Source organism: Pleurodeles waltl, chromosome 6, assembly GCF_031143425.1.
Source record: "Pleurodeles waltl isolate 20211129_DDA chromosome 6, aPleWal1.hap1.20221129, whole genome shotgun sequence".
Lineage (NCBI taxonomy): Eukaryota > Metazoa > Chordata > Amphibia > Caudata > Salamandridae > Pleurodeles > Pleurodeles waltl.
In genome coordinates, this window is record NC_090445.1 from 1,437,699,406 (window position 1) to 1,437,725,473 (window position 26,068).

At 46.6% G+C, this 26,068-nt stretch overlaps 1 protein-coding gene across 1 annotated transcript in view; it reads right to left on the reverse strand.

Moving 5' to 3' along the window:
- The window catches only part of LOC138300931 (inhibitor of nuclear factor kappa-B kinase subunit alpha-like), a 417,875-nt gene that overhangs the window by 96,038 nt on the left and 295,769 nt on the right, over positions 1–26,068 (reverse strand). The window contains exon 19 of the mRNA XM_069240833.1: positions 12,309–12,448. Within this exon, the coding sequence (XP_069096934.1) occupies positions 12,309–12,448 (140 nt within the window). The remainder of the gene's footprint in view (positions 1–12,308; positions 12,449–26,068) is intronic.

Here is a 26,068-nt window from a genome sequence, read left to right on the forward strand (position 1 = left end):
GGAGCTCTACGGCGGGGACAGGAGCTGAGACCAGCGACACCGACTCTTCCTCTGATGGGAGCTCCCTTGCGGTGGCGGGCCCCTCTGTGCCCACAGCATCTACAGGTACAGCCACCACCCCCACTACCAGCACCGCCCTCAGCGTGTGTCCCGTGGCCCTCACCCAGGAGGGTGGGCATCTCCTTCGCCCCAGGCACCCCAGGCCCTGACCCAGTCAGCCCTGCTGCCCTCAGTGAGGAGGCTATCGACCTCCTGAGATCCATCACTGTTGGGCAGTCTACAATTCTGAATGCCATCCAGGGTGTAGAGAGGCAGTTGCAACAGACAAATGCATACCTGGAGGGCATTCATTCTGGCCAGGCAGCCCAACAGCAAGCATTTCAGGCTTTGGCCTCTGCACTGATGGCAGCCATTGTCCCTGTGTCCAGCCTCCCCCCTCCAACTTCCTCCACCCAGACCCAATCCCCAGTACCTCAGTGTAAGGAAATGCCTCCTTGGCATGGTTACCCCCTGACATTTTGCCTTTGCTGATGCTAAGTTATGATTTGAAAGTGTCCTGGGACCCTGCTAACCAGGCTCCAGCACCAGTGTTCTTTCCCTAAACTGTACCTTTGTCTCTACAATTGACACAACTCTGGCACTCAGGTAAGTTCGTTTTAACTGGTACCCCTGGTACCAAGGGCCCTGATGCCAGGAAAGGTCTCTAAGGGCTGCAGCATGTCTTATGCCACCCTGGGGACCCCTCACCCAGCACATGCACACTGCCTCCCAGCTTGACTAAGTCGACATGGCACTCCTCTCAGAGTGCCATGCCACCCTCACACTGCCTGTGGCATAGGTAAGTCACCCCTCTAGCAGGCCTTACAGCCCTAAGGCAGAGAGCACAATACCACAGGTGAGGGCATATGTGCATGAGCACTATGCCCCTACAGTGTCTAAGCAAAACCTGGGTGCAGGGTAGCCATAAGAGTATATGGTCTGGGAGTTTGTCAAACACGAACTCCACAGTTCCATAATGGCTACACTGAAAACTGCGAAGTTTGGTATCAAACCTCTCAGCACAATAAATGCACACTGATGCCAGTGTGCAATTTATTGTAAAATACACCCAGAGGGCATCTTAGAGATGTCCCCTGAAAACATACCCGACTTCCAGTGTAGGCTGACTAGTTTCTGCCAGCCTGCCACACACCAGACATGTTGCTGGCCACATGGGGAGAGTGCCTTTGTCACTCTGTGGTCAGGAACAAAGCCTGTACTGGGTGGAGGTGCTTCTCACCTCCCCCTGCAGGAACTGTAACACCTGGCGGTGACCCTCGAAGGCTCACCCCTTTTATTACAGCGCCTCAGGGCATCCCAGCTAGTGGAGGAGATAATTAGAAAAACAAGGAGGTGTCACCCAACAGTCAGGACAGCCCCTAAGGTGTCTTGAGCTGAGGTGACCCTTACGTTTAGAAATCCTCCATCTTGTGGATGGAGGATTCCCCCAATAGGATTAGGGATGTGCCCCCCTTCCCAACAGGGAGGAGGCACAAAGAGGGTGTAGCCACCCCCAAGGACAGTAGCCACTGGCTACTGCCCTCCCAGACCTAAACACACCCCTAAATTCAGTATTTAGGGGCTCCCCAGAACCTAGGAAACTAGATTCCTGCAGCCTTAACAAGAAGAAGGACTGCTAACCGGAAGCCCTGCAGTGAAGACGGAGACGACAACTGCTTTGGCCCCAGCCCTACCACCCTGTCTCCCAACTTCGAAGAAAACTGCAACAGCGACGCATCCAACAGGGACCAGCGACCTCTGAAGCCTCAGAGGACTGCCCTGCAACCAAGGACCAAGAAACTCCCATGAACAGCGGCCTTGTTCAACAATCTGCAACTTTCTTGCAACAAAGAAACAACTTTAAAGACTTCACGTTTCCCGCCGGAAGCATGAGACTTTCCACTCTGCACCCGACGCCCTGGCTCGACCTGCGGAAAACCAACACTTCAGGGAGGACTCCCCGGCGACTGCGAGCCCATGAGTAGCCAGAGACGACCCCCCTGAGCCCCCACAGCAACGCCTGCAGAGGAAATCCAGAGGCTCCCCCTGACCGCGACTGCCTGTAACAAGCGACCCACCTGCAACCAACACTGCACCCGCAGCCCCCAGGGCCTGAAGGAACCGATCTCCACTGCAGGAGCGACCCTCTGCTTAGCCCAGGTGGTGGCTACCCTGAGGAGCCCCCCCCTGTGCCTGCCTGCATCGTTGAAGAGACCCCCGGGTCTCCCCATTACTTCCTATCTAAAACACAACGCCTGTTTGCACTCTGCACCCGGCCGCCCCTGTGCCGCTGAGGGTGTACTTTCTGTGCCTGCTTGTGCCCCCCCTCCCCCCGGTGCCCTACAAAACCCCCCTGGTCTGCCCCCCGACGCGGGTACTTACCTGCTGCCAGACTGGAACCGGGGCACCCCTGTTCTCCATTGAAGTATATGTGTTTTGGGCACCTCTTTGACCTCTGCACCTGACCGGCCGTGAGCTGCTGGTGTGGTAATTTGGGGTTGCCTTGAACCCCCAACGGTGGGCTACCTTGGACCCAACTTTGAGACTTGTAAGTGTTTTACTTACCTGTAAACTTAACCTCTACTTACCTCCCCCAGGGACTGTTGATTTTTTGCACTGTGTCCACTTTTAAAATAGCGTATTGCCATTTTTACCAAGACTGTGCATGATATTGTGATTATTCAAAGTTCCTAGAGTACCTAAGTTAAATATTACTTGTAAATCTTGAACCTGTGGTTCTTAAAATAAACTAAGAAAATATATTTTCTATATAAAGACCTATTGGCCTGGAGTAAGTCTGAGTGTGTGTTTCTCATTTATTGCCTGTGTGTGTACAACAAATGCTTAACACTACCCTCTGATAAGCCTACTGCTCGACCACACTACCACAAAATAGAGCATTAGAATTATCTCTTTTTGCCACTATCTTACCTCTAGGGGGAACCCTTGAAATAGTATATACAGAGCCAACTTCCTACACTCAGCCTAACCCAAGCACACCATCAGACCAGCATGCACACACCTCAACACACAAGGGTGGCTATGGCAAACATAAGCACCACACATCCCACAAGCACTCACACAAGCATCATACCCATGCACACATACCAACATCCACTGCCTCCACTGTGTCCCCCTCCTCCACGTCTCCCTCCTCCCTCTCTGTCACGTCTCCACTCACACCTGCATGCACTACATCTTCAGCCACTACCTCCATCACCAGCATGCCCATCACCACACACCGCTCACGTGCACTCACCACCCCCACTACCATTCACACATCCCCTGTGTCCTCTCCCAGTGTGTCTGTGAGCCCTCCTCCCAAACTACACAAACGCAGTCACACACCCACCCAACAGCCATCCACCTCACGGCAGCCTCCAGCCCATGCACCTTCACCCGAAGTCAGCATACGAACACCGCCTAAAGCCACTACCTCTTCCTCCACTCCCAAACCCCCTCCATCTACCTGTCCCAGTGTGTCAAAAAAGCTTTTCCTCTCAAATGTTGACCTCTTCCCTACACCTCCCCCCGTCTGTCCCCTAGGGCCCGCCTTTTTAGGTCCCAACCCAGCACCTCAGCCACCACATCACCGGGCACAGTGGTGCCAGCAATATCCGGATTCTGGAGTGCGCCAAGCAGCAGGGCTGCCAGTGTCCCAAGGAGCGAGTCCAAGGACATTCCCCCACCTCCAAAACAGAAGAAGTTGCCCACATCCCAGAGGGAGAAGGCCAAAACACCTGCCACCAAGGGCTCAGCCAAGACAATAGTTGGGAGTGGCAAGACAGCTGCGCCACCATCCAAGGTGGGGAAGGGCCTGAAAAAGAAAGGCAAGTCAATGTGGCCGCCACCCACCACAGCGGACAAGACCGCCACCGGCACCGCCACATGCACTGCTGCGCTCGGACACCGCCACCAGCACCCCAGATACTGAGCCCTTCACCAGCACTGCAGACACTGTGCCCTTCAGCAGCACCGCGGTCAGTGAGCCCGCCACCAGCACTGCCGCTACTGAACCGCGGTCAGTGAGCCCGCCACCAGCACCGCCACTACTGACACCACTGCCAGCACAGCAGTCAGTGAGCCAGCCACCAGCACAGCAGTCAGTGAGCCAGCCACCAGCACCGCCGGCCCAATGACCGCTGCAAGCACCGCCGCAACAGACCCGGCCGCAAGCACCGCCAGCGCCACGCGACATCCTGAGCCAGTGGCACTACCACAGACATGGCTGCCATCCCCAGTGGTAATTCGTACGAGGCTGGTGGTCAGTTCCAGGGGCCTGGGCAGCTTCGATGTTGCCCCACCGTCAGTGGAGTGTCACATCCACTACCTCAGTCGTTGGCAGGATGAAGCACTCTGGGCACAAAGCCCCATCCAGAACCAGTGGAGAGATACATCCACTACCTCAATCCTTGGCAGGATGAAGCACTCTGGGCACAAAGCCCCCTCGAGAACCAGTGAAGAAAGGCATCCACTTGTGATACTGTGGCTTTGCACTCCCCAGGATAAAGCAGCGGGCAACCCACCCACTGGAGAGACTTGACAGACTGTAGCTTTGCACTCCCCAGGATAAAGCAGTGGGCAAACCACCCACTGGAGAGACTTGAGAGACTGTGGCTTTATCCTGGGGAGTGCAAAGCCACAGTCTGTCAAGTCTCTCCAGTGGGTGGGTTGCCCGCTGCTTTATCCTGGGGAGTGCAAAGCAGTGGGCAATCCACCCACTGGAGAGACTTGAGAGACTGTGGCTTTGCACTCCCCAGGATACATCAATGGGCATGGAGCCCCCTAGTGGAGCTGGCATCGTGCACTCATCCGGCTGTGGTGCCCCCCCCCCCCCCTTCCCTTCCCTCGGAGGTGCCTGTTTTATTTCGATCTGATGCCCCTGCAGTGTTCTCTCCGTTTCGATCGGGTATCGAGTGTGGGCCTCGCCCATGCATTTTGGGCCCAGTGGTCCACGGAATATATAGGTGCAGTACCTGGACTTGAATTCTTGGTGTACATATTTGTTTATAGTGTATATACATTTTTGACTAATGGGTGTTTATTGATTACAATGGTTACAATCATTTCCTTTTGTCCTTGCGTTCTTCCAGGGGGGTTGGGGGTGTAAATGTAATGTTTCAGCATGTATTTGTGTGTGTGTTGTTGTGGGTGAGGGTGGGGGTGTTGAATGTTGTGTGTGTCACTCTCTTTTCCTTCCCCCCTCCCCTGTGTTGTAGGTGCAGAACTCAAGAGGGCAACCCTGCCTGCCACAGATAGTGGCAGAGTTTGCCAAAAGGCCATCTGGAATCTGATGGCAGTCACCGCCCTCTTGAGGTTACCGTCAAACAAGTCCTCTCTACGGTGGTAGATATGAATGCCTAAATATCTAAACGTGTGTGGTTGCCAAGGAACTGCAACGCCAGAGAGGTGCAACCCTGGGTTTGGGAGTGTAGGATCGAAGGGAAAGAGGCAGGACTTTGTCCAAATAACCCTTAATCCAGAAAGTGAGGCAAACTGCTGCAGTATTGTGACATCCCTGAAATACAATAAGAGGTCATCAGCATACAGTGATACAGTCTGTAGACCATCTCCTAGCACAATGCCCCAGCGGGGGCCCTGATCGCGTAGCACCGCAGCCAAGGGCTCCATGGCGAGGGAGAACAGCAACGGAGAAAGGGGGCAGCCCTGTCTTGTGCCCCTGTGCATCTCAATCGGCTCCGAAATACTCCCCCCCCATCTTGACCCGGACCTGGGGATTAGTGTATAGTAGCCTAACCATACGGAGAAAGCGAGGTCCGATGCCAAATCGCTACAGGACCTCAAAAAGGAATGTCCATTCCAAGGAATCAAAGGCCTTCTCCAGGTCGAGAACAAGGCATCCTGCCAATGGCCTGTCCTGTTTCGAATAGTGCATGACACGGAACAACCGCCTAATGTTGTGAGATGTATCTCGTGCAGGCACAAATCCGTTCTGGTCTGTGTGCACTAGGTCCGGCACCATGGGCGCCAAACGCGTCGCTAGTGTCTTGGCCAACATTTTATAATCTGTGTTGAGCATTGCTAATAGTCGATATGAGCCAAGCTCCATTGGGTCCTTGCCTGGTTTGGGGAGTGACACCAGCAGCGCCTCATTATGTGACGTCGACAAAAATCCTCTCTGCACAGACTCTTCATATATGCGGAGGAGATGAGGCGCAAGGATAGAGGAAAATGTCTTATAAAAACCGTCTGGTAGATCATCTGGACCAGGAGTTCTACCTGCAGATAGTTTGTGTATACGAAACAGGACGGAAAAAACGCTCACCAGGCACTGACAGGCTTATCATGGTCTCGTCTGCCTTCCTTTCTACTTACCCGATTTATACTTATGGGTATTAGGAGTTGCATCAACAAGCCATATTGATACACCAGAACTTTATTCTTCGACATGCTTGATATTTGGTATCAACTTTGCTTTGCCTTGAAAAAGTCATGTTGACGAAACACGTGTTGGCTGTTGTTTCTCGGGATATATGATGGACACTATCATGGCTATTTTTCCTCGTGACGTATGATGGTTATTGCCTTATGGAACACTTTTGGATGAACAATAAACATGTCTTTTAAACCATTTCTCGAAATGGAATCATCAACGGTATACATCATAGCATATTGGATACATTCGGTGTGCCCTAGTGTTTATTTCTGATCAGTTGTGTATACTAGCCTGGATCTCGGAGAACTCAAGGGGCTCCTTCAATGCGGTCCGCTGGGCTGCTGTCAGGTGGGGCAGTGTAGCTGCTGAGAGGAATTCTGCACAGGTCTGCCGATGCAGTGATGTAGCCGAGTCATAGAGAGCCCTATAGTGCTGTGTGAACGCTGAGTGTATGTCTGAGGGTGTATGAAGCACAATACCAGCCACCGAGCGAATCTCTACAGTTGGCCCGTGGTTTCGTTCGCACCTAGTCAGCAAAGCCAAGAGTTTGCCCGACTTATCCGCAGAAGTATGTGTGCGCGCCGAGTGAGCGGCATAGTTTAAACAACAAAACCACTCCAGAAGAGATAGGTGTTTGGCCCAAGCCGTTGACAATAGTGCTATCCCAGTGGGACTTTGGGCAGTCTCCAGTTCAGGTCGCAGTAAGATCCGCTCCATTTGGGCAAGTTCACGCTCCACAGAGCGTCGCAGATTCCACTGCGTTCCCATACAGTGACCCCTAATAAAAACCTTAAAGGCATCCCATTCCACCAGGCCTGAAGATGCCGTACCTTTGTTGTGTGCAAAGTATTCAGGAATTGCCCCAACTAATGATGCTTTAAATGCTGCATCTTCCAGGAGCTCAGGCCTAAGTCGCCAAGTGGGGACAGTCGGGGAGAGACAACCCAGCCCAGACGCACGAGTTGCGGATTGTGATCTGAGTGCGTGTGACCCAGATAGTCTGTGTCCAGTACTGCAGTTTATAAATTCTGTGTGCATAGTATTCTATCAAGGCGCACATGTAGGGAGTGCGGGGCAGAGTAATATGAGTAAATTCTATCAGTAACATTGCGATGGCGCCATATGTCTAGCAAGTGCCAATTTTTAGTCCAGACATTCAATGCACGTGCAGCTGATACAGTGGGCGCTGTGGGCAACGGGGGGAAGGAGCGGTCTAAGTCCGGATCCAGTACACTATTAAAGTCCCCTCCCAATAACCAGGGATAGTCGCTCCACCCCTACAGCTGGTTAGATAAAGTGTGAAGGAAGGAGGCCTGGTCCACATTCGGTGCATATATGGAGCCCAGTACTATTGCCCGGCCGGCAAGTCGCCCCCGTACCAACGCGTACTGCCCCTGATCATCTATTATTTGGTCTTCTGCTACAAAGGGGATGCCTGGTCTGATCCAAACCAGAGTGCCCCTAGCGTAAGTGGAGTGACTTGTCGCATATAACTGACCTCTCCATCGCCACTGCAAACGGGGGACCTCTGGGAGCGCCAAATGAGTTTCTTGCAGAAAGGCGATGTGCACCGAGTGTCTTTTAAGGTAGGAGTATATGGAATACCTACGTTTTGGCGTTAGTATACCGTGCACATTCCACGTAAGGGCAATGTAGGTATTCATGGTAGTGTTTGGTAGTTGGAGCAGCAAACTATCTACGCGGTCCATAGGAGCAGGACTTTACATATAATAACGGGGCTCCAGCACTCAATCAGGCAACTAATGTATAGACTCCGTATCAACAGTAACAAACAGAATACCATCAGAGCAGAGGAACAACCGGTTTCCGCCCAAACCAAATAACCCATGGGGTCAACAGAACAGTTATACATAGTAGGTCTCCACTAGTAGGAGTGTGGGGTAGGCCGTGTGGCTTAAAGATGAGCGTGTAGTGAGTTGTGTACCCCGGTGTATTTGGATAACTGAGTGGGGGTGCAGTAGAAGGTAATTATATTAGTAACTATTCGTAACTCCACATCTATGTTCCCTGAAGATATATTTATTGTCAAGGTACACATATGGGAAGTTATATATACTAAAACTCTGCTTACCTATAGAAATTTACCTTCACAAAATGTCTGTCCTCGTATTCCTGACACATTATTTTAACTCACAATATTTTCGTTTCCGAAATCCTGTCTAAACACTTGAGGGGGCATATTGAAGAGGAATGGAGGCTGAAACTGCCAGCAGGGCAGTGGGGGGCAGACTGGGCAGATTTCTTGCCTTGGTGCCCACAAGGCTTGTGAGAGCCACATCCACAGCAACAAAAGGACTGGAGAGCCTGTTGGCTGTTGTAGGTGGGTGGGAATGGAGGCGGCTGGTAGCTTCTACCATATTCACAGAAGGCAGAATAGGGCTGGTGTGGGACCATGAAAAGTCACTACAACTGAGCAGGGGCTCTGCTGTACTTAGAGCTTTAGTACTGAATCTTACTTGTCCCCAAACAGGCGAGTGGCATCGAAGGGCATGTCCGTAAAGGATGCCTTTACATCCCCCAAAAAGCCAGATGACCTCAGCTGGGGGTTGCAATGAAGTGCCACTGACAAAGCAATTGCTCTACCTAATGAGTTTGTTGTGTCTAGTCCGCAGTGTATTGTGATCTTTGCTGCGTCCCTCCCAATGGAAATAGCATGGGACAGAATGGCTCAGGGCTTCCCTGAGACCACGGGCAGCACTTCTGTAACTGAATTCCAAACTGTGTGGAAATATTGGCCCAAAAGCCATGCCGTGGCCACTGACTACAATGAAAGGCTGGTGGAAAATCCTCTTGCCCAAGGTGTCAAGCCTGTTGGATTCCCCATCCTGTGGCGTGGAAGAGAATGCTTTTCTCTTGATTTAAGTACTGTTGAGAAGCAGAGAATGTTTGTGAATCATACATGTCGGCATCATAGTCATCTTGCACTTCATCCTCCTCATGGCATTTCACATGCAATTCTGATGGGCTGGGTGCCACCCCAACGGGCCCCCTTTCATCAGAATCATCTTCCTTCAGCAAATGTGCCGGTGTGGGGGTCATATCTTGCTGGGTGAGGTGTGAGATGGTGTAAAAAATCTGCTCCTCTCTTGTTTTTAATTTTTTCTCTCGTCAACGACGTCGTCGACAACATTAGCGAAAGCAGAAGCAGCATAGTGGAAACCATTGGCACCGTCGACAAGGGAGCTGCCGTCAGTCCTATTGTCGTCGAAGGAAGAGTAGCCGTTAACGTGGTACAGCTGTCGCTGTTGGCGACGGTGAAGAGAGAGAGCTCCTCAATTTTGACAATTTTGCTGTAGATGCCTTTGACGATGGTGTTGTAGTCGTCGTAAAGGATGAGGTAGTTGCTAGTGTTGAGACCATGGTCATGGTGCCACCATCGACATTGCTGTGAATGTCTTTGTCGTCGTCAACGAGGTTCTCATCGACTGTGTGACCTTTGTCGACATTTTGCCAAAAGGTGGCACAGAGGAAGGCTTTTTAAAAGAGTGATGACCCCTCAGAGGTGTTCTAGGGGGTTCTGAAGTGCCTTTTTAACCTTTCTGCAGAGATAGAATGTCCTTTTTTTTCTCTTTATGTTTTAAAGAAGATTAATCAGTGTAAGGAGATCCTGAAGGACTACGACCTTTGTAAGACTCGTGAGTGATCTTTTTTTAGGTATTCTTGGGCTGCTAACAGGAGGAACAGGAGCGAGGGGTCCTGTCCCTCTTACGAGATCATCTAGAGGACGTAGACGAGTTGTCACTCTCAGAGCCAGACACAGGTTCTTTTCTTGAGCTTCTGGAGCCAAATCAGCAGCCTCTGCTCTCTGTCCTCTAAAGTTTTATTAGAAAAGGTCCAACATACCTTGCAGTCTTTAGCTGAATGGTCTGGATAAAGACAGTAAGTGCAATCTTAATGTGGATCCTCAAACAAAAATATTTGGTTTAATGGAGAACTAATGAAGCACGGAAACTTTGGAAAACAAATTACCAGAAAAAAACTCTGAAAAGGTGTGACTGAGCAGATCTAAGTGGAGACGCCCTAGCACAATGTGCGGTAGAAAATCTGAGAGACTGGAGCTTCCCACAGGAGTGTTCTAGAGGGTAAAGCAGCCTGATTGGCTGAAGCCTGTGTTTGGTCTCTTTTTTCAAAACAGACTAGGATATGCTCCTAAGGTGAAGGGCCTAAGGCCTTCATGCACTATACTAAGCATTGCATTGCTATTACAAGGTACCCGGGGACTCCCTTCTCGACAAGGGAGTACGATTCAAGCATTTGAATCTATGGAAGTTCCAATATTGGACTAACTGGTAGTACTCCATGGTCTACTCTGGGAAATGTGGCATTAAGGGCACAATATTGTTTTATGTGCTGTCGGAAGTACCTAAGTTAAAAAAATTAACACATGATGAATCAGAGTTGAAGAGATATTATGCAAACAAGAAATGGAAATTACTTCACAAAGTGAAGATAGTTTTGATGGTCTATATATCATGTACCTAATCTGGAGTAAACAAACTAGGAGTGAGCTTCCAAATCAGACTTTGTGAGAATACAGAAATGTAGAGACAGACTAGCTAATGTTGAGAAGTACCATCCGTCTACACGGTGCAGACACACTAAGTAGAACCACTCAGGGAATGCAAGACTCCTTGCAAGAATGTAAGATAGAGTCTCCCACATGCAGCTCTCTTCTAGGGAAAGGAAGCAATGTGCACAGTTTTCTTCTGGGTTGAGGTAGAACAGAAACCCTGTCAGGTGACAAAGAAAGCTCTATGGGCTCTATTCAGCCTGAAATGTTTTTCAACATCTAAGATTCTCTCAGCAATGAATGCATGCTGAATGCAAAAGTTACCCTTCACAATAGTCTTCATGTCAAAGGCAGCCTATCCAAGCAGGGCTGCGATTGTCAATGAATCATTAACAGGACAGGAGATAAAAACAAAGCAAGGTAAATGGTTCACACCTCGGGAGGGGGCATTGCTTAGGGTTCAGAGAAGAGGAGAAACATAAAGGAACAGGGAGATATAGGGGTCACAAAAGAGAGAAAGGCAATGTGTGTGACACCATCATTCAAATGGCCACGACACAACGATCTTTATGATGAAGAACTAATGAAGTTAATAAAGCTTGGAGAAAAAAAAAACACAGCAATTTTAGTTGTCACAGAGTGCACTCAAACTGCTTTCTATTGAACTAATAAAACAAGGACCATCTGCGCTTTCATTCTTGTGTTTCTGACAAACCTACACAGAAGTGAAAGATATTTTCTTTATTAGTGAATAACGCTAAGTCTTCATTCATCAATTTAGCGAATTTCTACAGGCCTCTCACTAAATCTTGAATTATATCGATTTTTACAATTAAAGGTCAGAATTTAAATTAATAAAGGGGCTAAAGTATTTACACAGTGCCACACGTCTTCAAACCGTGCTCCCATTAAACACAATACTACGTCTTTGCTGTTGATTGTTAGATGACTCTTGGTATTGTATTAGTTAAGGCACATGAAGGAAGACATCCTGTTGGACTTCCACACCACAGGGTCACAGACTATGTTAGTATAGGGCTTTCAACAGAAGGGCAGAGTATCCTTCAAAAATTAGAATTTCTTTACTAAAGGTAAAACAATGACATGAGAAACACTTTACATGCCACATTGTCCGGTGCAAAGTTTAAAAGATATGCCCTGCTTTAGCTTTTCTAGAAAGACTGGTCCAGAAAGACAAAGACAACATTTTGGAACAAAGTTATACATGCTTTGGTTATTATACTGACTGTGTATTTCTACTCTATATACCGTGTGTGTTGAACACAGCAAACAGCAGACCATAAAAAACTGTTTCCATAGCAAGCATTGATCCTTGCTTACCCTTCTTCTTTGATGTCCGTCATTGATGACAACGGATGTGGAATATTTCCACAGGTAGTCTGCGGACACCACACTGGTGTCTGGGGGGTGGCAGGTCCTTCAAGACTGGAGGTCACAAGGGATCGAGCAGAGCTCTGCGTCTAAGAAGAATGAAAACTATGAAAGAAGGCATTGAAAGGAAGAAAAAAAAAAATGAACGGAGTAGACGGCATCACACAGTTAATGACCTTATATCCACAACTTTAAAAAGGTGCTGGGTTGCTTATGTACAATGTCTAAAAGAATCTAAAGCCCACTGCCTATCAGGGAGTGCTTATGACTCGGACTTTATTATGTAGCATTGGTTTTCATGTTATTCCTCCATGTTTACATCCAGCATTTTTGGCACTCACATTTTATAAATAAAATCAGCAGGATAATAATAGCCTGTTCTGCTTCTGTTTGCTAATTTGTTAAACCATACTACAGTTTGTAGCTATTCATTCCTATTGGCAGAAACATCCGTCATTAGTGTGTATGTGTTAATTCACTTGGGACTGTTTTATACAGCATAAAACCCTGTATTAACCTTTTCACACTGTTGAAAATCTATCTTCAATAAGTATGCCAAATGTTCTCCAATCTTGAAGTGCCACTTCTCTGCAGCATTTTTATTCACTGTACCTTTTGAGGGTTAAAGTGTCATAATAGGCCTAGTCTACTGACCAATGTATGCATGAATTTCTATGCATTACTAAAGCAGTATTTCTTTGGTTAAATAGTCACTTTTCTTAGCAATAAATATATTAAACATACAATAAATAAAGGTTTTATGTATTGTACACTACTCCCAACGCTGAACAAACTGCCCTCTAGAACTTTAGAGGACTTCTGATCACATAAGATCAAAACAAAAGAGACACTACCATACTGCTTGACTTTACAGCAACTTTCAACACTGTTGACTACGACTTAGCAAATCTACAGGTGTCAAGTGCACATTTCTCATGGGATAGGTCATCTTGCTGGTGCAAGTAACTTTAGTCAAGCTGTTTGTACACTTCTTTAATACTACCAGCATTGTTTGCAAAGATCCTCTTAGTAGACAAATGTGTTCCATGTTCCTTTAGCCGTAAATAACCCTCGTTGACCTTCTCAGAAAATGTAAAACCGATGCAGAAACTAAATTCCCCCCCCCCAAAATAAGTGCTTCCACAAAGTGAACCGTACCCTTAACACATGATCCACTAGTAGTTCATTACACTTCAGTCTGCCTCACTACATGCCTTTGGTCCTCGCTCTGGTTATTTACCACCTTCACTACTAGACTCACATCTGCCTTGGCTTGTATTTCACAAAAAACGACTCCCATGTGTCAATGGGCCTCTAACCATACTGCACACCTTAACACGCTCCACTGCATCACAACATCTTTGAGGTCCTTAATCTATATTCACCGTCAAAGGGCAAACTGGCATCAAAAGCCAATGCCTTCAGCGTATCAAGCAATGCATAAGGAAGTGCCAAAATAATGCTCCATACTATTGGTCCTCTACCTTTTGCTTTTGTGGAACCCCATGTATTTGTTACAGAAACAAGAGGACCCTCACTGAATTATTGGTATTGAGGGACATCCACTGAATTATTACTGGAAGCCACGGGCCTCTGGCATCAGCATTTTTGATGATTTGAATCAGAATCAGAAAGGAAAGGAATACACAAAAAACAGAAACAAATACTCATTAAGCAAAAATACAAACGAGTAAATATTTTATTTAATTGACAAACAAAATAAATTAAAAAAAATTAAAGTTTCATGGAAAGGTTGGAGCTTTCATAAATCCAATTGAGTTCAATCATCAATACGGTATTCTGTTTGACGCATTTGCACTGTTCCTAGAAATCAATCTGAGGATACCAACTCATCTATAGCCTCCAACTTCAAAAGAATTCACATTTACAGAAGGGTTTATAATTTTCGTTTTAAAATTGTGCTTATTTATTTAGATACACTTTAGAAATCTGTTAAGATAACTTGACTTTATAAGCAGTCACAGAGCCTCTAAGTAGGCTCCACTGACCCCCGGGGGCATGAGGCCACAATTTAAGAACCAGTGCTCTATACTGTTATTCCCTCACTCTTTAAGATGCCAGACATTATGAACTGTCCTGTTGACAAAATTAGTACAGGAGTACTAAATTGGTTTAATGTTTCCATTACAAATACAATTTGTATACAGTTTTCAGAAGTTAACGAGACTGCTTTGCTTTTAGCGGAGTATCATCATTTAATGACTAGTGAGAAAGGCAGGTGGAACTGAAGGGCTGTACCTGAATTGCTTGTAAACATCCTTGATATGCATGTTCACTGCACAATTAATGTAAACGTTTAATCCTGAGTGACAGAAGCAAGTGCTGCTGGGTGCCTTCATAGTCAAGTAAAAGCATATTTGGAATATACTGGATGGATGGGATGAATGTTCCCAGTTCTATATTAATGTGTGTTCTCTTTTTCCTTCCCATCTCTCTGTCTCTCTCTCTCTCTCGCTATATATGGAAAATGTCACTTACCCAGTGTGCATCTGTTCGTGGCATGAGACGCTGCAGATTCACATGCTGTGCACATCCCGCCATCTAGTGTTGGGCTCGGGGTGTTACAAGTTGTTTTTCTTCGAAGAAGTCTTTTCGAGTCACAAGATCGAGGGACTCCTCCCCTTTCGGCTCCATTGCGCATGGGCGTCGACTCCATCTTAGATTGTTTTCCCCGCAGAGGGTGAGGTAGGAGTTGTGTATATAGTAATAGTGCCCATGCAATGGAGTAAGTATGTATGTACATAATGTAGCTAAAAGTGATATATTTACAAATTTACAAATGTACAAGATTAATTTTTTGTCAACTTAAAACGGCTACAGGCTCCCGGGGAGGTGGGAGGGCGCATGTGAATCTGCAGCGTCTCATGCCATGAACAGATGTACACTGGGTAAGTGACATTTTCCGTTCGATGGCATGTGTAGCTGCAGATACACATGCTGTGCATAGACTAGTAAGCAGTTATCTCCCCAAAAAGCGGTGGTTCAGCCTGTAGGAGTTGAAGTTGTTTAAAATAATGTCCGTAATACTGCTTGTCCTACTGTGGCTTGCTGTGTTGTTAACACATCCACGCAGTAATGTTTGGTAAATGTATGAGGCGTAGACCATGTGGCTGCCTTACAGATTTCAGTCATTGGTATGTTTCCTAGAAAGGCCATGGTAGCACCTTTCTTTCTAGTGGAGTGTGCCTTTGGTGTAATAGGCAGTTCTCTTTTTGCCTTTATATAACAGGTTTGAATCCATTTAACTATCCATCTGGAATGCCTTGTTTTGATATTGGATTCCCTGTATGAGGTTTTTGGAAAGCAACAAACAATTGTTTTGTTTTGCAAATTTGTTTGTTCTATCAATGTAATACATTAGTGCCCTTTTGATGTCTAATGTATGTAATGCTCTCTCAGCTACCGAATCTGGTTCTGGAAAGAACACTGGGAGTTCCACGGTTTGATTTAAGTGGAACGGTGATATGACTTTAGGTAAGAATTTAGGATCTGTGCGTAGAACTACTTTATGTTTGTGTATTTGTATAAAGGGTTCTTGTATGGTAAAGGCTTGTATTTCACTTACTCTTCTGAAAGATGTGATAGCTATTAGAAAGGCTACTTTCCATGTTAAGTACTGTATCTCACATGAGTGCATGGGTTCAAATGGTGGACCCATGAGTCGTGTTAACACGATGTTGAGGTTCCACGAAGGAACTGGTGGTGTTCCTGGTGGGATAATCCTTTTCAGACCCTCCATAAATGCTTTTATGACTGGGATTCTGAATAATGACGTTGAGTGCGTAATTTGCAGATAAGCCAAAATTGCAGTCAGATGTATTTTAATGGATGAAAAAGCTAACTTGGACTTTTGTAAGTGTAGTAGGTAGCTTACAATGTTTTTAGCAGATGCGTGTAATGGTTGCATTTGATTATTATGGCAGTAATAAACAAACCTTTTCCGCTTATTTGCGTAGCAATGTCTTGTGGTTGGTTTCCTAGCTTGCTTTATGACCTCCATGCATTCTTGTGTAAGGTCTAGGTGTCCGAATTCTAAGATTTCAGGAGCCAAATTGCTAGATTGAGCGATGCTGGATTCGGGTGTCTGATCTGTTGTTTGTGTTGAGTTAACAGATCTGGTCTGTTTGGCAGTTTGATATGAGGCACTACTGAGAGGTCTAGTCGTGTTGTGTACCAAGGTTGCCGTGCCCAAGTTGGTGCTATCAGTATGAGTTTGAGTTTGTTTTGACTCAATTTGTTTACTAGATACGGAAGGAGTGGGAGAGGGGGAAAAGCGTATGCAAATATCCCTGACCAACTCATCCATAACGCATTGCCTTGAGAGTGAGCTTGTGGGTACCTGGATGCGAAGTTTTGGCATTTTGCGTTTTCTTTTGTTGGAAATAGGTCTATTTGCGGTGTTCCCCATTTTTGGAAGTAAGTTTCTAGTATTTTTGGATGAATTTCCCATTCGTGGATCTGCTGGTGATCCCGAGAAAGATTGTCGGCTAACTGATTTTGAATTCCTGGTATGAACTGCGCTATTAGGCGAATGTGGTTGTGAATCGCCCAATGCCATATCTTTTGAGCTAAGAGACACAATTGTGTCGAGTGTAACCCTCCCTGTTTGTTCTGATAATACATTGTTGGCATGTTGTCTGTTTTGACAAGAATGTGTTTGTGGGTTATTATAGGTTGAAATGCTTTCAACGCTAGAAATACTGCTAGTAGTTCTAAGTGATTTATATGAAGCTGTGTCTGCTGAGTGTTCCATTGTCCTTGGATGCTGTGTTGGTTGAGGTGTGCTCCCCACCCTACCATGGAAGCATCCGTTGTGATCAAGTATTGAGGCACAGTGTCTTGGAAAGGCCGCCCTTTGTTTAAATTTATAGTATTCCACCACTGAAGCGAGGTGTATGTTTGGCGGTCTATCAACACTAGATCTTGAAGTTGACCCTGTGCTTGTGACCATTGTGATGCTAGGCACTGTTGTAAGGGCTGCATGTGTAATCTTGCGTTTGGGACAATGGCTATGCATGAGGACATCATGCCTAGTAGTTTCATTACTAATTTTACCTGGAATCTTTGGTTTGGGTGCACCGCCTGTATTACGTTTTGGAATGCCTGTACCCTTTGTGGACTTGGAGTGGCAATCCCTTTTTTAGTGTTGATTGTTGCTCCTAAGTACTGTTGTATTTGACACGGCTGTAGGTGTGATTTGTTGTAGTTGAGTGAGAACCCTAGCTTGTGAAGGGTTTCTATTACATACTTTGTGTGTTGTGAACACCGTTCTTGCGTATTGGTTTTGATTAACCAATCGTCTAGGTACGGGAACACATGCATTTGCTCCCTACTGATATGGGCTGCCACTACGGCAAGGCATTTTGTAAAAACTCTTGGCGCTGTTGTAATTCCGAATGGCAACACTTTGAACTGCTAATGTACTCCTTGGATTACAAACCTCAAGTATTTTCTGTGGGAAGGATGTATGGGTATATGGAAATACGCATCCTTGAGTTCTAGTGTTGTCATGTAGTCTTGTTGTTTGAGCAATGGGATCACGTCTTGCAGTGTCACCATATGAAAGTGATCTGATTTGATGTAAATGTTTAATGTTCTGAGATCTAGTATGGGTCTTAGAGTTTTGTCTTTTTTGGGTATCAGAAAGTACAGGGAGTAAACCCCCGTTCCTTTCTGTTGAATTGGTACTAGTTCTATTGCATCTTTTTGCAACAACGCTTGGACCTCCAGTTGTAATAGATCCATGTGTTGTTTGGACATGTTGTGTGTTTTCGGTGGGACATTTGGAGGGAATTGTAGGAATTCTATGCAATAACCATGTTGGATAATGGCTAGGACCCACGCGTCTGTTGTTATTTCCTCCCAGTGTTGGTAAAAATTTGTTAGTCTCCCCCCCCCCCACTGGTGTTATGTGTTGGGGATTTGTGACACTGAAGTCACTGTTTATTTTGTGTTGTCTTGGGACTTTGGAACTTCCCTCTATTTTTAGGGAACTGTCCCCCTCTGTATTGTCCCCTAAAACTTCCCCTCTGATACTGGCTCTGGTATGTGGGTCTTGTTTGTGAGGTTGAGGGTTCTGTGTTTTGTCCTCGAAACACCCCTCTAAACTGTGTTTTCCGAAATGTGCCTCTGCTCTGTGGGGAGTAGAGTGCGCCCATGGCTTTGGCCCTATCGGTGTCCTTTTTAAGTTTCTCGATAGCAGTGTCCACCTCCGGCCCAAACAACTGCTGTCCGTTAAAAGGCATATTCAGCACCGCTTGTTGAATTTCCGGCTTGAATCCTGAGGTGCTTAGCCATGCGTGTCTCCGTATGGTGACCGCTGTATTTACAGTCCTAGCAGCTGTGTCTGCTGCATCCATTGCCGACCGTATCTGGTTGTTCGAGATACTTTGGCCTTCTTCCACCACTTGTTGTGCCCTATTTTGGAACTCTTTGGGTAGATGTTCTATGAAATGTTGCATTTTGTCCCAATGAGCTCTATCATATCTAGCCAGCAAGGCCTGTGAATTTGCAATGCACCATTGGTTGGCAGCTTGTGCAGCGACCCCTTTCCCCGCTGCGTCGAACTTGCGACTTTCCTTGTCGGGTGGTGGTGCATCTTCCGAGGTGTGTGAGTTCGCCCTTTTGCGAGCTGCCCCTACTACCACTGAGTCCGGTGTCAATTGCTGCGTGATGTACACAGGGTCTGTTGGTGGGGGTTTGTACTTTTTCTCCACCCTTGGAGTGATGGCCCTGCCTTTCACAGGCTCTTGAAACACTTGCTTTGAGTGTTTCAGCATTCCCGGTAACATAGGGAGACTCTGGTACTGGCTATGTGTGGACCACAGAGTATTAAACAAAAAGTCATCTTCAATTGGTTCTGCGTGCAGGGTGACATTGTGAAACGCGGCTGCTCTTGACACCACCTGTGTATAGGCAGTACTGTCCTCAGGTGGTGATGGTCTCGCTGGATAACAGTCTGGACTGTTATCTGATACTGGCGCATCATAAAGATCCCATGCATCAGGATCATCTTGACTCATTCCTGTATGAGTTGGAGACTGCATCATTGGTGGAGTGGCTACCGGTGATGGTTGGGGTGAGCGCTGTGGTGATGGTGGCGGAGTTATTTGTTTTGCCACCTTTGCTTGTGGTTGCTTGTCTTTCTCTTGGAAGGAAAGTTTCCTTTTAATTCGGATTGGAGGGAGAGTACTAATCTTTCCTGTGTCCTTCTGAATGTGGAGCCTTCTTTGAGTGTAATCTGGCTCCCCCTGCCTCTAGCTCCTGTCTGAATCTGTGTCCTTGCATCTGTGGGGACAGGCCGTGTTCCTCGGTGTAGGAACTTGGTTTCGGCACCGAGGCCGGATGTTTTGGTATCGAAACCTTTTCGACTGTCTTTTTCGGTTCCGAAGACACTTTTTTGCCTTTCGGTGTTCCGATATCTCGGTGCCGACTCGTTTCGGTGCCGCTCTCTTGATGTCGAGATTGCTCTGACTCGGTGTCGAGCTTGTTCTGTGCCGGTATCGCGACCGAAGTCGGATGACTTCGACACGTGCGTGCCCTTTTTCAGTGCTGACGGCCGGTCACCTAATTTTCGGGTTAAGCCATAGCCTGCTGGCGGTGGAGTCCCCTGGGCTTTTATGTACTTTCCGTGAGTCTTGGCCAGGGGTGTTTTACTCACGGTTTTCGGCGTCTGTTCGGTTTCGGCCTCGTCCGAGTCCGCGATGGAGAAGGTTTCTTCTTCCTCCAAGTGTTGATGTCCTGCCAGCGCCGACGCCATTTGAAGTCTTCTTGCTCTCTGGTCTCTTAGCATTTTCCTCGACCGAAACGCTCGACAGGCCTCGCAGGTATCCTCTTTGTGTTCGGGAGATAAACACAAATTACAGACCAGATGCTGATCTGTGTAAGGATACTTGTTGTGGCATTCGGGGCAGAAGCAGAATGGGGTCCGTTCCATTAGCCTTGAAGACGCACGAGGTCGGGCTGACCAGGCCCCGCCGGGGAATCGAAAACCCCGAAGGTCCACCTGAGCTGTTTAAAATTCGGTGTCGATCTGTTTTAACTAACCCGATACCGAACGCAAACAATACCGTCAAATTTTCCGAGATTTAACTAACTTTCCGAACCGAAACACGGAGCGAAGAGGAACACGTCCGAACCCGATGGCGGAAAGAAAACAATCTAAGATGGAGTCGACGCCCATGCGCAATGGAGCCGAAAGGGGAGGAGTCCCTCGATCTAGTGACTCGAAAAGACTTCTTCGAAGAAAAACAACTTGGAACACTCCGAGCCCAACACTAGATGGCAGGATAATGCACAGCATGTGAATCTGCAGCTACACATGCGATTGAACATATATAAAATGTCACTTACCCAGTGTACATCTGTTCGTGGCATGAGACGCTGAAGATTCACATGCTGTGCATTATCCTGCCATCTAGTGTTGGGCTCGGAGTGTTACAAGTTGTTTTTCTTCGAAGAAGTCTTTTCGAGTCACGAGACCGAGGGACTCCTCCCCTTTCGGCTCCATTGCGCATGGGCGTCGACTCCATCTTAGATTGTTTTTCCCGCAGAGGGTGAGGTAGGAGTTGTGTATATAGTAAAGGTGCCCATGCAATGGAGTAAGTATGTATGTACATAATGTGTCTAAAAGTGATATATATTTACAAATTTACAAATGTACAAGTTTTATCAACATATAATATACAATTTTCATCAACTTATAACGGCTACAGGCTCCCGGGGAGGCGGGAGGGCGCATGTGAATCTGCAGCATCTCATGCCACGAACAGATGTACACTGGGGAAGTGACATTTTCCATTCGATGGCATGTGTAGCTGCAGATGCACATGCTGTGCATAGACTAGTAAGCAGTTATCTCCCCAAAAGCGGTGGTTTAGCCTGTTGAAGTTGTTTGAAATAATGTTCGTAATACTGCCTGTCCTACTGTGGCTTGTTGTGTTGTTAACACATCTACACAGTAATGTTTTGTGAATGTATGAGGCGTAGACCATGTGGCTGCCTTACAGATTTCTGTCAGAGGTATATTTCCTAGAAAGGCCATTGTGGCGCCTTTCTTTCTAGTGGAGTGTGCCTTTGGCGTAATAGGCAGGTCTCTCTTTGCTTTAACATAACAAGTTTGAATACATTTCACTATCCATCTGGCAATGCCTTGTTTGAATATTGGATTTCCTGCATGAGGTTTTTGGAAGGCTACAAACAATTGTTTTGTCTTGCAAAATTGTTTTGTCCTATCAATGTAATACATTAGTGCCCTTTTGATGTCTAATGTATGTAAGGCTCTTTCGGCTACCGAGTCTGGTTGTGGAAAAAAGACTGGGAGTTCCACTGTTTGGTTTAGGTGGAACGGTGATATAACTTTTGGTAAGAATTTGGGGATTTGTGCATAGAACCACTTTATGTTTGTGTATTTGTATAAAGGGTAAATGCTTGTATTTCACTTACTCTTCTAAAAGATGTGATAGCTATTAGGAAGGCTACTTTCCAGGTTAAGTATTGCATCTCACAAGAGTGCATGGGTTCAATTGGTGGACCCACGAGTCGTGTTAATGCAATATTGAGGTTCCATGAGGGAACTGGTGGTGTTCTCGGGGGTATGATTCTCTTTAGACCCTCCATAAATGCTTTGTTGACTGGGATTCTAAAGAGTGATGTTGAATGTGTAATCTGCAGATAGGCAGCTATTGCTGTGAGATGTATTTTAATGGAGGAAAAAGCTAGCTTCGATTTTTGTAAGTGTAATAAGTAGCTTACAATGTTTTTTGCGGACGCACGTAGTGGTTGAATTTGATTATTATGGCAGTAATAAACAAATCTTTTCCATTTATTTGCGTAACAATGTCTTGTAGTAGGTTTCCTAGCTTGTTTAAATACCTCCATACATTATTGTGTAAGGTCTAAATGTCCAAATTCTAAGACTTCAGGAGCCAGAATGCTAGATTGAGCGATGCTGGATTCTGGTGTCTGATCTGTTTGTGTTGAGTTAACAGATCTGGTCTGGTTGGTAGTTTGATATGAGGTACTACTGACAGATCTAGTAGTGCTGTGTACCATGGTTGGCAAGCCCAAGTTGGTGCTATTAGTATTAGTTTGAGTTTGTTTTGACTCAATTTGTTTACTAGATATGGAAGGAGTGGGAGAGGGGGAAAAGCAACTCATCCATAACACATTGCCCTTGGAGTGAGGGTGTGGATACCTGGACGCAAAGTTTTGGCATTTTGCATTTTCTTTTGTTGCAAATAGGTCTATTTGTGGTGTTCCCCAGCTTCGAAAGTAAGTTTGCAGTGTCTGGGGATGAAGTTCCCATTCGTGGGTTTGTTGATGGTCTCGACTGAGATTGTCGGCTAACTGGTTTTGAATTCCTGGGATGTACTGTGCTATTAGGTGAATGTGATTGTGAATCGCCTAATGCCAAATCTTTTGTGCTAAGAGACACAGATGTGATGAGTGAGTCCCTCCCTGTTTGTTTAGGTAATACATTGTTGTCATGTTGTCTGTTTTGACAAGAATGTGTTTGTGGGCTATTAACGGTTGAAATGCTTTCAATGCTAGAAACACTGCTAGCAGTTCTAGATGATTTATATGAAGTTGGCTTTGTTGAGCGTCCCATTGTCCCTGTATGCTGTGCTGGTTGAGGTGTGCTCCCCACCCTACCATCAAAGCATCTGTTGTGATCACGGATTGAGGCACAGGGTCTTGGAATGGCCGCTCTTGGTTTAAATTTATAGGATTCCACCATTGAAGCGAGGAGTATGTTTAGCGGTCTATCAACATTAGATCTTGAAGTTGACCCTGTGCTTGTGTCCATTGTGTTGCTAGGCACTGTTGTAAGGGCCGCATGTGTAGTCTTGCGTTTGGGACAATGGCTATGCATGAAGACATCATGTCTAGAAGTTTCATCACAAACCTCACTTGATAGTGTTGGTTTGGGTGCATGTTTAGTATTACATTTTGGAATGCTTTTACCCTTTGTGGACTTGGAGTGGCAATCCCTTTCTGTGTGTTGATTGCTGCTCCTAAGTATTGTTGTATTTGACACGGTTGTAGATGTGATTTTTGGTAATTTATAGAGAACCCTAGCTTGTGAAGGGTTTCTATGACGTATTTTGTGTGTAGAAGACACTGTTGTTGAGTGCTGGTTTTTATTAGCCAATCGTCTAAGTAAGGGAATACGTGCATGTGCTGCCTCCTGATATGAGCAGCTAGTACCGCAAGGCATTTTGTGAATACTCTTGGTGCTGTTGTTATCCCGAACGGTAAGACTTTGAATTGGTAATGCACGCCTTGGATTACAAACCTTAAGTATTTACTGTGGGAAGGATGTATGGGTATGTGGAAGTAAGCATCCTTGAGATCTAATGTTGACATGTAGTCCTGTTGTTTTAGCAAGGGAATCACGTCTTGAAGTGTCACCATGTGAAAGTGATCTGATTTGATGTAAAGATTTAGTGTTCTGAGGTCTAATATGGGTCTCAGTGTTTTGTCCTTTTTTGGAATTAGGAAATACAGGGAGTAAACACCTGTTCCTTTTTGATGGTTGGGTACTAGTTCTATTGCTTCTTTTTGTAACCATGCTTGGACTTCTATTTGTAACAGATCCAAGTGTTGTTTGGACATGTTGTGTGCTCTTGGAGGCACATTTGGTGGTAATTGTCGGAATTCTATGCAATAACCATGTTGGATAATGGCTAGGACCCACGAGTCCGTAGGTATGTCTTGCCAATTTTGGTAATAATCTGTGAGTCTCCCCCCACAGGTGTTGTGGGTTTGTGACGTTGGAGTCACTGTTTAGTTTGTGGGGTTTTTGAGCTTTGGAATTTCCCTCTTGGTTTAGGGAACTGTCCACCCCTATATTGTCCCCGAAAACCTCCTCTTTGGTATTGGCTCTGGTATGTGGGTCTGGCCTGTGAGGTGGAAGGTTCTGTGCCTCTGCTCTGTGGGGAGTAAAGCGCGCCCATGGCTTTGGTCGTGTCAGTGTCTTTCTTTAGTTTGTCTATAGCTGTATCCACCTCCGGCCCAAACAATTGTTGTCTGTTGAAAGGCATATTCAGCACAGCCTGCTGGATCTCTGGCTTAAATCTAGAGGTGCGTAGCCATGCGTGTCTCCGAATGGTGACCGCCGTGTTTACTGTTCTGGCGGCTGTGTCTGCTGAGTCCATAGCCGATCTTATTTGGTTGTTGGAGATACTTTGGACCTCCTCTACAACCTGTTGGGCACGCTTCAGAAACTCTTTGGGAAGGTGTTCAATGAAATGTTGCATTTCGTCCCAATGTGCCCTGTCGTATCTTGCTAGTAGAGCTTGCGAATTGGCAATTCGCCATTGATTGGCTGCCTGTGCTGCCACCCTTTTGCCTGCTGCATCGAATTTCCGACTTTCTTTGTCGGGTGGTGGTGCGTCCCCAGAAGTTTGTGAGTTTGCCCTTTTCCGGGCTGCTCCTACTACTACTGAATCAGGAGTTAGTTGTTGCGTAATGTAAACAGAGTCCGTAGGGGGAGGTTTATATTTCTTCTCCACCCTAGGTGTGATGGCTCTGCTCTTCACCGGGTCTTGAAACACATGTTTGGCGTGTTTTAACATGCCTGGTAACATTGGCAAGCTTTGGTATTGGCTATGTGTTGATGACAGGGTATTGAATAAAAAATCTTCTTCTATAGGTTCCGAATGTAATGCTACGTTATGGAAAGTAGCTGCCCTGGAAACCACCTGCATATAAGCAGTACTGTCCTCTGGTGGTGATGGCCTTGCCGGGTAACAGTCCGGACTATTATCAGAGACTGGTGCATCGTACAGATCCCATGCATCTGGGTCATCTTGGCTCATCCCTGTGTGCGTTGGTGACTGCATCATTGGGGGTGTTGCTATTGGGGACAGAAGTGGTGAGGGCGGTGGCGATGGCTGTGGAGAAAAATGTGGTGGTGTTTTTTCTTTAGCCACCTTTCCTTTTGGCTGCATTTCCGTTTCATGGAATGCGAGCTTCCGCTTCATTTAATTGGGGGAAGAGTTCTTATTTTCCTTGTGTCTTTTTGTATATGGAGCCTCCTCTGTGTATGGTCTGGCTCTCCCATCTCCAGTTCTTGTCCAAACTTGTGGCCTTGTAGTTGTGAGGAAAGGCCCTGTTCGTCCGTATAGGAGCTTTGTTTCGGCTCCGAGGCTGGGTGTTTCGGCACCGAAACCTTCTCAGCAATCTTTTTAGGCTCCGAAGAAACCTTTTTTGATTTCGGGGTGCCGATCTCTCGGTGCCGAGTTTGGGCGGAGCCGGTATCTCAGTGCCGAGTATATTCTGAGCCGGTATCTTGACCGGAGTCGGATGTCTTCGGCTGCTGTGTGCCCTTTTTCTGTGCCGATGCTTGGTCACAGTGCTTTCGGGTAAAGCCATGGCCTGTCGGCGGTGGCGTCCCCTGGGCCTTCATGATTTTCGAGTGAGTTTTGGCCGGGGCTGGTTTACTCACGGTTTGTTGCCTCTTCGGCTGCTCACTCTCGGGCTCGTCCGAGTCCGAATCTGGGATGGAGAATTTCTCCTCCTCTTCGACGTCGGGGTGTCCGGCCGGTGTCGACGCCATTTGAAGCCTTCGAGCTCTCCAGTCCTGTAGCGTCTTCTTGGACCGAAATGCCCGACAGGCCTTGCACGTATCCTCTTTGTGTTCGGGGGACAAACACAGATTACAGACCAAATGTGGTCTGTATAAG